Source organism: Nerophis ophidion, linkage group LG10 (genome assembly GCF_033978795.1).
Source record: "Nerophis ophidion isolate RoL-2023_Sa linkage group LG10, RoL_Noph_v1.0, whole genome shotgun sequence".
Classification (NCBI taxonomy): Eukaryota; Metazoa; Chordata; class Actinopteri; order Syngnathiformes; family Syngnathidae; genus Nerophis; species Nerophis ophidion.
The window spans coordinates 40,151,641-40,168,538 of NC_084620.1; the positions used below are offsets into that span (position 1 = coordinate 40,151,641).

Below are 16,898 nucleotides of genomic sequence, written 5' to 3' on the forward strand. Positions count from 1 at the left end.
CGATAACTTGACATCATCAGCGGCAAGTGTGCGCTCTTTCAGTCAATTAGTGCGCCAGGAATATATATATATATGTTTATATATATATGTATATATAAACATGTGTGTGTATGTATATATATATGTATATATATATATATATATGTGGGTTCCCTCCAGGTACTCCGGCTTCCTCCCACTTCCAAAGACATGCACCTGGGGATAGGTTGATTGGCAACACTAAATTGGCCCTAGTGTGTGAATGTGAGTGTGAATGTTGTCTGTCTATCTGTGTTGGCCCTGTGATGAGGTGGCGACTTGTCCAGGGTGTACCCCGCCTTCCGCCCGATTGTAGCTGAGATAGGCGCCAGCGCCCCCCGCGACCCCGAAAGGGAATAAGCGGTAGAAAATGGATGGATGGATATATATATATGTATATATATATATATATATCTATAGATATAGATATAGATATACTAAGAAAACAGTACCACTTTTTATATTTTTTTGGGTTGTTTTTTAATGTAGCAATAGTAGTATATATATTTCATTTCATTTTTATTTATTTCATTCATTGATGTGCATTTAGAACAATACATAATTACATCACAATTATACAATTTAAATTCACACAATTCCTGAGAGGGAGCAGGATGAAGAAAATCTTATATTTTCTTGCCCCCTTTGACATAGTACATTATCTTACTTCATGAATATCATTTAAGCCGACACATATATCCAAATGTAATGAAACAATCAAAAACAAAAAACACAAGAAAAACACAACAAGTGCAAAACTTCATAAAGTATAAACCATACCAAGAAAATAATAGTAATAATATACACCTCACGGAATGATAGAGTAAATACAAAACCAGACAAAAAATAAGTAAAATAATAAATAAAAAACAAAATGTAAACACTTATGGCTGTCCATATGATATTATAATTCTATCTTTATATATTTTTTTCAATTAGAATATATTTTTACAGTTTTTTATCTCGTTGTAAAGAGAATTCCACAATTTTACCCCCACCACTGATGTACACATTTGTTTTAAAGTTGTCCTTGAATATTGTTGTTTGAAATGACCTTTTCTTCTATGCTCTGTATTCTCAGAAGTGATGACAAGCATTTTTTGTAAATTTGCTGATAATGTTTTACTTCTAGCCTTAAACATGACACACAATGTCTGTAGCTTTAGTAACTCCTGTAGTTTCAATAGTCCAGAGTTAATAAATAATGTTAGTGTGTTCTAAGTAATCTACTTTATGAATAATCCTTATAGCTCTTTTCTGTAATTGATACAATGCCTTTATGTTACTCTTATAAGTGTTCCCCCACACTTCCACACAGTAGCTGATATATGGCAATATAAGTGCACAATACAATATGCGCATTGCCCTATAATCTAACACATATTTTACCTTGTTTAATATAAAAATACTCTTAGACATCTTTTTCCGTACATGTGCAATATGACATTTCCATGTCAGACCGTCATCCAGTATCACTCCTAAAAATCTAAGTTCAGAAACCCTTTCAATATCAATTCCATCTATTGACAGTTTGATGGTGTCCTCTCTTTTCCTCTTACCAAAAAAATCATAAACTTTGTTTTTTTTACATTTAATGATAATTTGTTGACGTCAAACCATCTCTTAAGTTTAATCATTTCCTGTTCAATAAGTATTGATAACGCTTTTAAGTCATGTCCCGAACTATAAAAGTTGGTGTCGTCCGCAAATAAAACAAATTTAAATAACTTTGATACCTCACGTATATCGTTAATATACAAAATAAACAATTTAGGTCCCAAAACCGAACCTTGTGGAATTCCACATTCAATCCTCATTTGTTCAGATGTATTACCCAAAAAATCCACAAACTCTTGTCTATTATCTAAATAACTTCTTAGCCATTCTAAAACTACTCCTCTCACACCAAGTGAATGCAACTTGGACAATAATATAGAATGACCTATAGTGTCAAATGCTTTTTTAAGATCGATAGACACACCAATAGTGTATTTCCTATTATCAGTTTCTGTTGCTATATCCTGCATTATATTCATTACAGCTGAAGCAGTGGATCTTCTAGTTTGTAATCCATACTGGCTCTCACTCAACAGCATGTTCTTCTCAATAAAACTGTCTAATTTTTCTACAAATATTTTTTCAATTATTTTAGAAAATTGTGACAGCAGTGACACTGGTCTGTAATTAGTAAATATATGTTTATCTCCCGTTTTATAGAGTGGAATTACTTTTGCTACCTTCATTATATATATATATATATATATATATATATATATATACACTATACACAGTATATATTTATATATACACTATACACAGTATATATATATATATATATATATATATATATATATATATACAGCTCAGCCCTTGGCTAAATTGTTTTAACCCAATGCGGCCCCCGAGTCAAAAAGTTTGGGGACCCCTGCTTTATAGTAACGGCCCTTAAGCATAAAGTTATGATGATAACATATACATAATTATTTTAACATTTTTCCAGAGACTCCCTGGGTGATTTCCTTGGCCTCGGTGGCTTCATTGGTCCTCGTCATGATTGTTGTTTTCCTCAAACTGGAGCGAAGACAAGGTAAATACAGCGATGTGTTGTGTGTGCACCCGTGCGCACACCATCTGGTAGCAGTATGCCCAGCACTGCCAACCTGTTCATGTGTACTGTAGAAGCCAGGGTGATCTACGAGGTACCACACTCCGATTCAGATTCCGCCGACATGGACAAACGCAACAGCGGCTCCTCCGGAGCCTCGTCCCAGTGGGTGAGTCCACTCACACGTACACCAATTAGGGCTGCCAAAGCCATTTTTTTGGACGTACAGTCTTCCAGCTGATGTTGAACCACAAATCGCCAACGAATAGCAGAACATGGAGAACAAAAGGTGGTCTTTTGAACGGCACAAAACCAAAGATACCCTCGCTGGGAGTTGAGTTATCACTGGAGTCTCAACCTGGCAGTTTTTTTTTGCCATTTATAGTTCAGTTCAGTTTCAGTTTATTTGGAACATGCAAACAATACAATGTAATGCATCACATATTTCCAGTTGTTTCATAACAGCATGTCCGAAAAGGAGTAGGAAGAAGCTGAGCTTATTTAATCCTACCCCTTTTAATACCATAGCACTTTTATCCCATTTCCTTGTTCTCTGTAACAGAACAGTGAATAAACATACGTGCCAACCCTCCCCATTTTCCCGGGAGACTCACAAATTTTAGTACCGCTCCCGAAAATCTCACAGGGCAACCATTCTCCCGAATTTCTCCCGATTTCCACCAGGACAACAACAATATTGGGGGCGTGCCTTAAAGGCACTGTCTTTGGCGTCCTCATCAACCATTCGTCACATCCGCTCTTCCTCCGTGCAAACAGCGTGCCGACCCAGGCACACAATACATGCGGCTTTTACAGACACACAAGTGAATGCAAGGCATACTTGGTCAACAGCCATACAGGTCACACTGAGGGTGGCCGTATAAACAACTTTAACACTGTTACAAATATGCGGCAATTTGTCAACCATCACCAAACAAGAATGACAAACACATTTTGGGAGAACATCCGCACCGTGACACAACATACACACAACAGAACAAATACCCAGAAACCCTTGCAGCACTAACTCTTCTGGGACGCTACAATATACACCCCCCCCCCACTACCACCGTTTTGCCACAGTGAAGCGATCATTAATTGCGGCATAAACGTGTCTTTATTATACACACAAATGTAGTCACGGGTGACTGAGCACGCCATGGCTTCGATTTTTCATTTTTGCAATGTTATTTCTATGCTGAATTGGTTATGAAATCATCTGCAAGGAAAGGTGGCATTATACCACTCCACTTAATTGTGCATGAGCAAAATGTTGGGGATCAAGAGTGTGCTTACCTTGCGGATCAAGTTGACTGTGTCCTGAATGTGTTTCAGACAGTGCTTTGACAACACTCAATAAACGTTTGGGAACTGAGGAAACTAATTGTTGAAGCTTTAAAAGTGGAATTCTTTCCTATTCTTTTTTTATATAAAGCTTCAGTTGTTCAACAGTCCGGGGTCTCTGCTGTTGTGTTTTACGCTTCATAATGCGACTTACATTTTCGATGAGAAACATGTCTGGACTGCAGGCAGGCCAGTCTAGTACCCGCACTCTTTTACTACAAAAAGACGACGCTTAGGTGGGAGCATATGTTGTTCCAAAACCTGTATGTACCTTTCAGCATTAATGGTGCCTTCACAGATGTGTAAGTTACCCATGCCTTGGGCAATAATGCACCCCCATACCATCACAGATGCTGGCTTTTGAACTTTGCGTCGATAACAGTCTGGATGGTTCGCTTCCCCGTTGGTCCAGATAACACAATGTCGAATATTTCCAAAAACAATTTGAAATGTGGACTCTTCAGACCACAGAACACTTTTCCACTTTGCATCAGTCCAACTTAGATGATCTCAGGCCCAGAGAAGCTGGTGGCATTTCTGGATGTTGTTGATAAATGGCTTTCGCTTTGCATAGTAGAGCTTTACCTTGCACTTACAGATGTAGCGACAAACTGTATTTCATGACAGTGGTTTTCTGAAGTGTTCCTGAGCCCATGTGGTGATATTCTTTAGAGATTGATGTCGGTTTTTGATACAGTGCCGTCTGAGGGATCAAAGGTCACGATCATTCAATGTTGGTTTCCGTCCAGGCCATGAAGTGATTTTTCCATATTCTCTGAACCTTTTGATGATATTATGGACCGTAGATGTTGAAATCTCTAAATTTCTTGCAATTGCACCTTGAGAACGTTGTCAAACAGTTTAAGAACAACGTTATAGACAAAGGGGTGTACCTCGCCCCATCCTTTCTTGTGAAAGACTGAGCATGTTTTGGGAAGCTGTTTTTATACCCAGTCATGGCACCCACCTGTTCCCAATTAGCCTGCACACCTGTGGGATGTTCCAAATAACTGTTTGATGAGCATTCCTCAACTTCATCAGTATTTATTGCCACCTTTCCCAACTTCTTTGTCATGTGTTGCTGGCATCAAATTCTAAAGTTAATGATTATTTGAAAAACATCAAATACGTTGTCTTTGTAGCATATTCAACTGAATATGGGTTGAAAATGATTTGCAACCCATATTGTATTTACATCCAGCACAATTTCCCAACTCATATGGAAACGGGGTTTGTATATATATATATATATATATATATACACATACATATACACACATATATATATATGTTCCCTAAGATCTTCTTCATCCATCCATCTCACTACCCCCTTATTTAAGCTGTGCACCTTGGGTGCCCGAGCTTTCAGCTGCTCTGCCCCTCATCTTTGGAACTCTTTGCCACCAGACCTTCGTAACGTAGACTGAATATCCCTCTTCAAATCAAGACTCAAAACACACCTATTCCTGACTGCTTATTCATTGTAAATCTTATCAAACTTTGTTGTTGTTGTTGTTTTTACCCAATTGTTTTTATTGATTTTGTACGGTGTTCTTGAGTTCCCAGAAAGGCGCATTATAAGTAAAATGTATTATTATTATTATTATTATAATACATAAATTGTTTATTCTTCAATTATTCACTGTTACAAGGGGCCCTTTGAAGGCAACCATAACTACAATGTGGCCCTCAACGAAAACGAGTTTGACACGCCTGATTTAACGAGCAGAGGTGGGTAGAGTAGCCAGAAATTGTACTCAAGTAAGAGTACTGTTACTTTAGAGATTTATTACTCAAGTAAAAGTAAGGAGTAGTCACCCAAATATTTACTTGAGTAAAAGTAAAAAGTATGTTGTGAAAAAAATAGTCAAGTACTGAGTAACTGAAGAGTAACCTGATTACGGCAACAAAAATAATATTATACATTAAATAATAATACATTAAAATAAAATAAAAATAAGGCAAATTGAGCCACTCTAACTTAACAGCTCCATAGGCTCAGTAGGCATTCATTGATCGATTGATTGATTGAAACTTGCATTAGTAAATTTCACAGTACAGTACATATTCCGTACAATTGACCACTAAATGGTAACACCCCAATAAGTTTTTCAACGTTAATCAATTACTTAATAAATGACCAAGTCGAGGTGATCTACCTCATATATACATATACATACACACACATATCTAATATATATATATATATATATATATATATATATATATATATATATATATATATATATATATATATATATATACACCTTTATATATATATATATATACACCTTTATATATACAGTATATCATTTATATTTATCTATTTTGCCGTTTTTTTTGACATGTTAAAGGTGTTTTAATGAATATACATGCATGTTTAACACATATAGATTCCTAGCTTTCATGAAAACAAGAATATAAGTCGGTGTATTACCTGATTCTGATGACTTGCATTGATTGGAATCAGACAGTATAGTGATGATAACGTCCCGGTTTTCAAATGGAGGAGAAAAAAAGTTCCTCCTTCCTGTCTAATACATCATGAAAGTCGATGGTTTTTGGCATCTTATTTGTCCAGCTTCCATATTCGTTTTTATACACTTTATAAGAAATACATTGGCGGCAAACTCCGTAGCTTGCTAGTTTGTTTGCGCTGTCTTTCGGAGACTCTTATTTTGTTAACCCAGGCGCGATGGAGCGGCACTTTTATTGTGAAGACAGGAACTGTGCGATCAGTCTTTAGGCTTTTGACGGGAAGTACGGTTGAAATAAAAATTGTCCTTTTTCCTTTACACTTGTAATTGATTGGTTGATTGATTGAAACTTTTATTAGTAGATTGCACAGTACAGTACATATTCCGTACAATTGACCACTAAATGGTAACACCCCAATACGTTTTTCAACATGTCGGGTTCTTCGTGTGACGGTCACGTGACCACCTGGCTCTGTTTGATTGGTCCAACGTCACCAGTGACTTCATGTGATTGGTGAAACGCAGGCATGCGCAGATCCTACTTTGAATGCGTGTCTGACAAAAACAAAACAAACAAAGCGTGCATTAACAGATCGATAAAAAAAAAAAGTAGCGAGTAGCGACCTGATTGCAGATAAATGGAACGGAGTAAAAGTAGCGTTTCTTCTCTATAAATATACTCAAGTAAAAGTAAAAGTATGCTGCATAAAAACTACTCTTAAAGTACAATTTATCCCAAAAGTTACTCAAGTAGATGTAACGGAGTAAATGTAGCGCGTTACTACCCACCTCTGTTAACGAGTCAAAGTACCGTATTTCTTCCCGACTATACAGCGCGATGGGATATGAGCCGCACTGAATAAGCCAACAACTCCACGGTGACGTTTTGGTGGGTTTACCAAGGAATTTGTGAAAGTGAAACAATACAAAAAGAATGCCATTGTAAGTCAATAATACTAACACAGACACGCGTAAACCTGTTCGAAATATTAGCTCATTCTAACGACTCTAACGCCATCACATTACGGTAGCACGTACTGTACAATCATGCACGAAAACACTCCCACAAACATCACACATGGGACGGTTTAGCAACCATAATTTGTTGTAGTTATATTGGAAAACTTCAAAATGAATGAAGAATCATTCATACGAGTCGAAACGCTATGCATGGCTGGAAGACAAACACAGCACTCCGGTTGAAAAAACAAAATAAAATAAAAAAATCACACCTGCAGTGAACAAACTCGTCCATAAGATAGCGCCATAGCACAAACCATAAAACACTATTTTGATGTATTTGATTTTTTTTGTTTTTTTTAACTCTTTTCATTATGGCTTTTATTTGAGTAAAGATTCATTTATTCGCCGCACCGCCGCAGGTTTCACAGTGTAAGAAAAAGTCGTCTCGAATTTATGGTAAAGCATCTTCACTATACCATGTTGCACACACTTCCCTCTTACCTAAGTTTAACCTGCATCTGGAAATCTTTGACTTGTCTTTTTTTAGACCTGAATTAGCTTAAGTCTTTCTTCAAGAATGGAGATTTATTTCACATAGGGCTGGGCGATATATCCTCTTTTTAATATCTCGATATTTTTAGGCCATATCACGATACACGATATATAATTCGATATTTTGCCTTAGTCTTGAATTAACACTTGATGCATATAATCACAGCAGTATGATCGTTCTATGTGTCTACAGTAAAACATTCTTGTTCATACTGCATTAATATATGCTCATTTTAAACTTTCATGCAGAGAGGGGAATCACAACTAAGTCAGTTGACCAAAACAGTATTTATTAAACAGTTATTAAGCAGTGGCACAAACATTCATGGCATTTCAAAACAGAAAGTGCAAGATTGTCAGAGACATTTTAAAACAAGCTATTAGTGCAACTTTGTGCATGATGTCACTAAGATGACTTGTCAAAACAACACTAAATTAAAGTGCACTTTTTGTACAGAACGCCACTACAATAGTTTAAAACAAATAAAGTGCAGTTCACACAAGATATTTCAATAACTGTCAAATAAAAGTGAGCTGCATAATAGGAAATCCAATCGCTATGTGGTAGGTTACTACGGACGTTATCTCCTTATTTTGTTGACAATTTTTTTTTCACACGGTGTTGATGTTAAAATGGCATTTTCTTGGTGTGGCACCGAATGGAGATGTTGATATGTGGAGTAAGCACTCTTCATTATATAGCAGGTGACTTTTCAAATGATGCTACATATTAGCAGTAATGCTAATTTTTGTAGCAATGCTTTTGCCCCACACTTGACAAATTACGGTTGTCTGTTCGACATATTCCCATTTGAAGCCAAACCACCGCCAGAGGATGGACCCCCTGCTGTTTTTCCTGGTAATTAATTCTTTCTTCATTTGGTACCAGATTTGCACCTTCTTTCTCTCGTGTTACCACTCGCACCACAACTAATGTTACCCATGCTGCTACCTCTCTGCTCCGCGAGGCCTTATACGTATGTGACGTAGGTAAGAAGGTGCGCTTGCTGTCTGTGAGAAGAAAAGACAAGAAAGAGTGAGAAGAGCCTGTAGTGTAATGCCCGCAGAGACAAACCCGCGATATATCGAGTAAATCGATATATCGCACAGCCCTAATTTCATATTTAAATCCAAGACTATGTTAATCGTGTTTGATCCAGGAATTTTAGTAAATTCATGTCCAGTAGAATCAGTACCAGAAATCCGTTTATCAAACACCTTTAACTAGTGCTGTCGACAGATTAAATTTTGTTTTTAAAAATGGGAAATTTATTTAATCATTGTCATTAATCTAACTCAGTGTTTCTCAACCTTTTATCAGTGATGTACCCCCTGTGAACATTGTTTTAGTTCAAGTACATTTTTGGTTGAAAAAAGAGCTAAAGAAGTAAAATACAGCACTATGTCATCAGTTTCTGATTTATTCAATTGTATAACAGTGCAAATTATTGCTCATTTGTAGTGGTCTTTTTTTAACTATTTGGAAAAAAGATATAAAAATAACTTAAAAACTTGTTGAAAAATAAACAAGTGATTCAATTATAAATAAAGATTTCTACACACAGAAGTAATCATCAACTTAAAGGGGAACATTATCACAATTTCAAAAGGGTTAAAAACAATAAAAATCAGTTCCCAGTGGTTTGTTGTATTTTTTCAAAATTTTACCGGTCTCCGAATATCCCTAAAAAAAGCTTTAAAGTGCTTGATTTTCACTATTTGCGATGCCACTATCCATTTCCCTGTGACGTCATACAGTGCTGCCAATGTAAACAAACAATGGCGAATAGCACAGCAAGATATAGCGACATTAGCTTGGATTCAGACTCGGATTTCAGCGGCTTAAGCGATTCAACAGATTACGCATGTTTTGAAACGGATGGTTGGAGTATGAAAGTATTGAAGAAGAAACTGAAACTATTGAGCGAATAGCTATTGACGCTATTCATGGCCCCGTGGCCGAATAGCTGCGTTAGCATCACCGGTAAAATGTGCGGACCAAACGATCAGGACTTTCGCATCTTGTGACACTGGAGCAACTTAAATCCGTCGATTGGTAAGCGTTTTTTTCGCAATAAATGTGGATTGAAGGAAACGTAATATAGTTGCAAATGCATCTGCAGGTTATCCATACATCTCTGTTCCATGTCTGCTTTAGCACCGCCGGTAAATAGCATGTTAGCATCGATTAGCATAGCATGTTAGCATCGATTAGCTGGCAGTCAACATCAACAAAACTCACCTTTGTGATTTCTGTGACTTTATCGTTACAAATGCATCTGAAGGTTATCCATAAATCTCTGTGCCATGTCTGCTTTAGCACCGCCGGTAAATAGCATGTTAGCATCGATTAGCGTAGCATGTTAGCATCAATTAACTGGTAGTCACGCCGCGACCAAATATGTCTGATTAGCACATAAGTCAACATCAACAAAACTCACCTTTGTGATTTCGTTGACTATCATTGCAAATGCATCTGCAGGTTATCCATACATCTCTGTGCCATGTCTGTCTGCCGTAGCAACGCCGGTAAAATGTGGAGTCACTCTGGTACATTCAATGGGGGTCTGGCGGCAGACACTTTCACATCTTCGGGCCAGTGGTGCAACTCGAATCCCTCCCTGTTAGTGTTGTTACACCCTCCGACAACACACCGACGAGGCATGATGTCTCCAAAGTTCCAAAAAATAGTCGAAAAAACGGAAAATAACAGAGCTGATACCCAATGTTTACAATGTGTTGAAAATGAAAATGGCGGCTGTATTACCTCGGCGACGTCACATTCTGACGTCATCCCCTCCAGAGCGATAAACAGAAAGGCGTTTAATTCGCCAAAATTCACCCATTTAGAGTTCGGAAATCGGTTAAAAAAATATATGGTCTTTTTTCTGCACCATCAAGGTATATATTGACGCCTACATAGGTCTGGTGATAATGTTCCCATTTAAAGTGCCCTCTTTGTGGATTGTAATAGAGATCCATCTGGATTCATGAACTTCATTCTAAACATTTCTTCACAAAAAAAGAAATCTTTAACATCAATATTTATGGAACATGTCCATAAAAAATCTAGCTCTCAACACTGAATATTGCATTGTTGCATTTCTTTTCACATTTTATGAACTTACATTCATATTTTGTTGAAGTATTAATCAATAAATAAATTTATAAAGGATTTTTGAATTGTTGCTATTTTTAGAATATTTTTAAAAATAATCTCACGTACCCCTTGGCAAACCTTCAAGTACTCCAAGGGGTACGCGTATCCCCATTTGAGAACCACTGATTTAACTTACCCATTTTTTTAGATCACCAAAAATGCTAAAAAACAGCCCTCAACATGAGGTCTTATCATTTTCAATTATTTTTATTATTATAAAGATAAATGTATAGACAAAAAGTGGCTTTATAAAGTCATTTATTGTTCTTAACCGATTTGAACCGATGCAGTCTGTTCTATTTACTAAAATAACACACCAGGTCCAAATAAAATGAACATGTTCCCTAGCATTGAGCAACAAATGTTGAAATTGTTGCTTTTCCTCTGCCTCAGATAATGCAGACCCATCAATCACAATGCAAGCAAATGTTACTCATCGTGGTTTGAGAACACATTTTACATTTCGGTGAAATGCTTTAAATGAAAAATTAACATCAACGTGTTCATTTTAACTTTGCATCCCTCTGTCTGTTGCAGTGTCAGGTGGACGTGTACGAATCCGTGGATTACTTTGAGCGCGTGGAAATGAAGCAAAGCGGGTGAGGACCTGCGCTGAAGACAAGTGATGTTGTTTGTAAAGCCTTGTACGGAATGCTTTGCTACACCTTTGACGCATGTATCATATCATCCTGTTATGCTGTGTAAACATGTTTTGTCTGTTCAAAGAGGGGAAAAAAAAACAAAAAAAAATGGTATCAGCTGTGAGAATTTCCGTATCGCCGAGTGGAAACTGTGTGTCTTTGTGGCCGTGAATGACGGGTCAATGACAGGAAGTGCAAACTGTTTGTGACATTTCAAGTTGTTGCTCTTCTGCACCTTTTTAAACCGTCTTAAAGGAGCAGGCGGGGTCCAAATAAATGTGCATTTATGGTTAATAGGGGGGCGCACATTGCTTATTTATTTAATTTTAATTCATAATTTTTAAGAATCTATTTAAAAGGATCATATCTAGGAGCCAAAACACTGCCGGTAAGATTTAGTCTAGAAAAAAAATTGACATAGCAGAAAAAGTTGTATTGATTGACAAATAATCGATCAAGCTTTATTGTAAGTAGACATACAAACACATACAGTATATACAACTAAGAAAATACAGTATAAAAGGCATTTTCACATAATATTTTAAAAACAGTGCTTGGGCATATTCAGTAATATATATATATATATATATATATATATATATATATATATATATATATATATATATATATACACACACACACACACACACACACACACCGCATTTTTCGGAGTATAAGTCGCTCCAGAATATAAATCGCTCCAGAGTATAAGTCGCACCTGCAGAAAACGCATAATAAACAAGGAAAAAAACAGATATAAGTCGCACTGGAGTATAAGTTGCATTTTTTGTGGACATTTTTTTGATAAAACGCAACACCAAGAATAGACGTTTGAAAGGCAATTTAAAATAAATAAAGAATAGTGAACAACAGGCTGAATAAGTGTATGTTACATGACGCATAAATAACCAACTGAGAAGGTGCCTGGTATGTTAACGTAACATATTATGATAAGAGTCATTTAAATAACTATAACATATAGAACATGCTATACGTTTACCAAACAATCTGTCACTCCAAATAGCTAAATACCATGAAATCTTATACTTCTAGTCCAGTGGTTCTTAACCTGGGTTCGATCGAACCCTAAGGGTTCGGTGAGTCGGCCTCAGGGGTTCGGCGGAGGTCAATACACACCCGACTCATTGTATAAATACAGACTTCTTCCTATCGGCGTATTACGGATACGGCAACAGCTGACTGATTTGCAGGTGTCTAATTTGAGTTTTGTCACTGTGTTGGTTTTGTTGTTTGAACAAGTTAATGTTCATGCACGGTTCATTTTGTGCACCAGTAAAAAAAAAAATAACAAGGTATTTAGTGTGGGGAACATATTCACCATTAATTAGTTGCTTATTAACATGCAAATTAGTAACATTTTGGATCTTAACTAGTCATTATTAAGGCCTTATTATAACCCTAACCCTCTAACCCTGTCCCTAACCCTAACCAAATAACTCTAAATTAAGTCTTTATTACTTAGAATATGTTCCCCTAGTGTCCAAATAACTCTAAATTGGTCATGATCTGTGGTCTGGATTATGTTTGTTATTTTTTGTTAGTTTTTGGACTCTTTTAGTTCCTGTTTGCGCTCCCTTGTTATGTTTGGTTACCATGCCGACTTATGATCATTCTGTCATGACGGGAGGGGATTCGCAGCTTACTGCGAGGTTTTTTCTCCCGGGATGCAAATAGACTATTCCGGACAGGGCTTGCAGGTAGGAACATATGTATTAACTCGATAAATCTTGGCAGGGCATGAGGTAAACAAACATAAATTATGGCGTGGAACAAACACAAAACTGTGGCATGAAACAAACAAACATAAACTATGGCTTCGAACAAACACGAAACTGTGGCTAGAAATAAACAAGACTTACGTGGACACGGCATAATTCGAGCAACACGAACTGTGGTATCGCATGAAAACAAGCAATGGCGCCAAGCAGACTGACTCGTAAAAACAGGCTTAAATAAGGGTCTTGATTAGAAACGTGTGCGCGGTCAAAACACCAGAGGCAGGTGAAAATACAAACATTAAAATATTTTTTTATGTTTTGATGGCAATATTCATATTTTTACACGTTTTATTGTTTTGTGTTTCGCGGGTTTTTATTTTGACTTTTCATTTTTCACATTCATTTCTCTTTTTTTTTTACGGTTTAAAATGAATGGCAGGGTGCCTGTGGGCGGGGCTTACAGCAAGTTTACCTGAAGCCGGTCTTACTAGACTTGGGCTTGCAGGTAAAACGCCGTAGAAAAAGAGCGTACGAGCGAGGGGCGCGAAATCAAGTCGAAGTTTGATGGTGTTTTTGTGTTGACCTTGCTGTACTGTGAGGATGTAGTATAAGTGGTGTACATAAATATATTATGCATTTTTTAAATGTTCATTTTTGTTTTGATAGAGTCGTGATATTTGGTGAACAGTACTTTGTGGAGAGAAAAGAAGAGCGACCTTAAAATGTAAATATAGTTAGTTTTATTCACTTAAAACAATTAACAGCGGACACACAAAGCTTGAGTAACTTCAATTTGTGTTAAAATACGAGACTTTGAGTATCCTAATGTTGAGCGATTTCCGTGCTATTCTTCCTCTTGACTTCATGTACGGAACTATTTTCAGCATTCGGAAGTAAAGGCTTACATCTTTTTTCGTTCTGTCTTTAGACGTAAATATCCATCCATTTTTTACCGCTTGTCCCTTTCGGGGTCGCGGGTCTGGCTGGGTGTTGTTGTATTGTACTGTCAAATATTATGTTGACTTGTATACATTAAAAAACAATGTACTGAAACTACTGCTGTGGTGATTCATTTCCTGCCTTAAATGCAAATATTACAAACTAGATAGAATACATTCAGGTTATCTTGAATTATATTTCATATATTTGCATGCACATTTAAAAAAAAATTAACTGCTATATTGAAGAGCTGAGGGATTGTTTGAAATTAATAATTAGAAAATATATATATTAACAATTACATTAAAACATTTAGAAATATTATCTGAGGAGTACTTTTTGATTTTGTTTATGTGAACAAAAAAGACGAGACTTATTTTCTAGAACATTATCTAAGGTGCACCTCAGGGATTAATACTAGGACCAAAATTATTCAATCTATATATAAATGACATTTGTAAATTTACAAAAGGTTTAAAGTTAGTATCATTGGCGGATGATGAGCAGGGGATACATTTGCAGACAGCAACACACACAGGCCTACTCGAGATGAAAGTAAAAAAACTACTTTTGCTTCATAATTTCATATTCTGAAGCTTTTTTCAACTTGATTCAGATGCCCTTGGCGGATGGGAAAAAAAGAAAAACTTTAATTACTGATAGTGGTTTTCAGAAGTGTTCCTAAGCCCATGTGGTGATATCCTTTACACACCGATGTCGCTTTTTGATGCAGTACCGCCTGAGGGATCATGGGTCACGGGCATTTAATGTTTATTTAGCTTATGTGCAGCGATTTCTCCAGATTTTCTGAACCCTTTAATATATTTTGGACCGTAGATGGTGAATTCTCTAAGTTCCTTGTAATAGCTTGTTGAGAAAAGTTGTTCTTCAACTGTTGCCAATTTGCTCAGGCATTTGTTCACAAAGTGGTGACCTTCGCCTCCATCTTTGTTTGTGAATGACTAAGCATTTCATGGAAGCTGCTTTCATACCATGGCACCCACTGTTACCAATTAGCCTGTTCACCTGTGGGATGTTCCAAATAAGTGTTTGATGAGCATTCCTCAACTTTCTCAGTCCTTTTCGCCAGCTCTTTTGAAACGTATTGCAGACATCAAATTCCAAATGAGCTAATATTTGCAAAAAATAACCAGTTGGAATGTTCAGTATCTTGTCATTGCAGTCTATTCAATTAAACATAGGTTGAAAAGGATTTGCAAATCGTTGTATTCCGTTTTTATTTACAATTTACACAACGTGCCAACCTCACTGGTTTTGGGTTTTGTACATTTCTATCTCAGGTATTGTAAAGTATGCTTGGGTTGGAGTTGGGGTTGCTCAATTTTCTTTTGTCAGACATTCAGCGATTTTTGGAAATGCAATTTTGAGAATACCTTTTTTAAAAATAAACGTCTTAAGCCATCCGCGTGTGAAGGTCATACGTCAGGAGCTAAGTTGAGATTCTGTAACAGGTTATTATAATATATACCAAATAATATACTATATTACAAACATTTGAATGGTCACCCCAGTAATTGGATCGAATCGAATCATGAGGTGCCCAAAGATGAATGAATCATGGAATATTTCTTGTTTAATCTTGAGTTAACTTGTTATTTTTGTCAGCCCTAATTTTTTATTTTTTTATGGCACATAGTAGAATAAGGGTCAATCCTTTGTGCAAATGAACGTGAAACACGGGTTTTTGGCATGCAATAGTATCAGCACAAAGGACACAAAGAAGAAGACCACTCCTTAGCACAATCAGAATGAGCAATAAGCCCCGGAATAATATGTTGTATACACACGGGACCTAGTTGTGGTGGTTATGATGCACATCTTAGGTAAACACTTCAACCAGGTGAAAGGCGAAGACTAGAAACTATAAAAAGCGAGTCTCTGCCATCCCTTCACGACACATCTCCTTCCCAACAACACCCGTCCAAAATGAGCTCCTGTCAGCAAGCCGGGATGACCAACCTGGAATCCGCCATTGCCCTTCTCCTCCAGACCTTCAACAAGTACGCCAGTGCTGAAGGGGACAAGCGCACCCTGAGCAAGACTGAGGTCAAGACTCTGCTCCGTCACGAGATGCCCAAATTATTAACCAAGGTACTGTCAACGTAGTTCTACTTTAGAGGACATTCAACTATTGATAATATTTAAATGTGGATTCTGGGCATATGCATTTGAAAAAAAATTCCTCCATGAAAGTCCAAAGCTGATGTTTGTGTTTCACGTATATGTGCAGTGTGCAGAAGACCCAGGGATGGTGGACAAATTCCTGGATAAGAACGGAGACGAGGAGATAGACTTCGGCAAGTTCATAAAGAGCGTGGCCGACCTCACCTGCTTGTGCCACAGCCGCTGCCCCGGGAAGTGAGAGCGCCACCGTTGAACCGGCCGCACAATCGCAATGCCCTGTTGAGGCTTTGAATAAAAACAACTTCCACAGCTGAA

The 16,898-nt window shown here is 37.1% G+C and overlaps 2 protein-coding genes across 4 annotated transcripts in view; both read left to right on the forward strand.

The window, feature by feature from the left end:
- Window positions 1-14,555, forward strand: part of LOC133560813 (uncharacterized) — a 30,970-nt gene extending 16,415 nt beyond the window's left edge. For all 3 annotated transcript variants that reach the window (XM_061913761.1, XM_061913762.1, XM_061913763.1), the window contains exons 3-5: window positions 2,519-2,605; window positions 2,698-2,792; window positions 11,657-14,555. In XM_061913761.1, the coding sequence (XP_061769745.1) occupies window positions 2,519-2,605; window positions 2,698-2,792; window positions 11,657-11,722 (248 nt within the window). In that variant the 3' untranslated portion in view covers window positions 11,723-14,555. The remainder of the gene's footprint in view (window positions 1-2,518; window positions 2,606-2,697; window positions 2,793-11,656) is intronic.
- A 1,778-nt stretch (window positions 14,556-16,333) lies between these two features.
- LOC133560817 (protein S100-P-like) lies at window positions 16,334-16,898 on the forward strand. Its single transcript, XM_061913774.1, has 2 exons — window positions 16,334-16,550; window positions 16,690-16,898. The coding sequence occupies exons 1-2, from the start codon at window positions 16,386-16,388 to the stop codon at window positions 16,819-16,821; spliced, it is 297 nt and encodes a 98-aa protein (XP_061769758.1). The 5' UTR covers window positions 16,334-16,385; the 3' UTR covers window positions 16,822-16,898.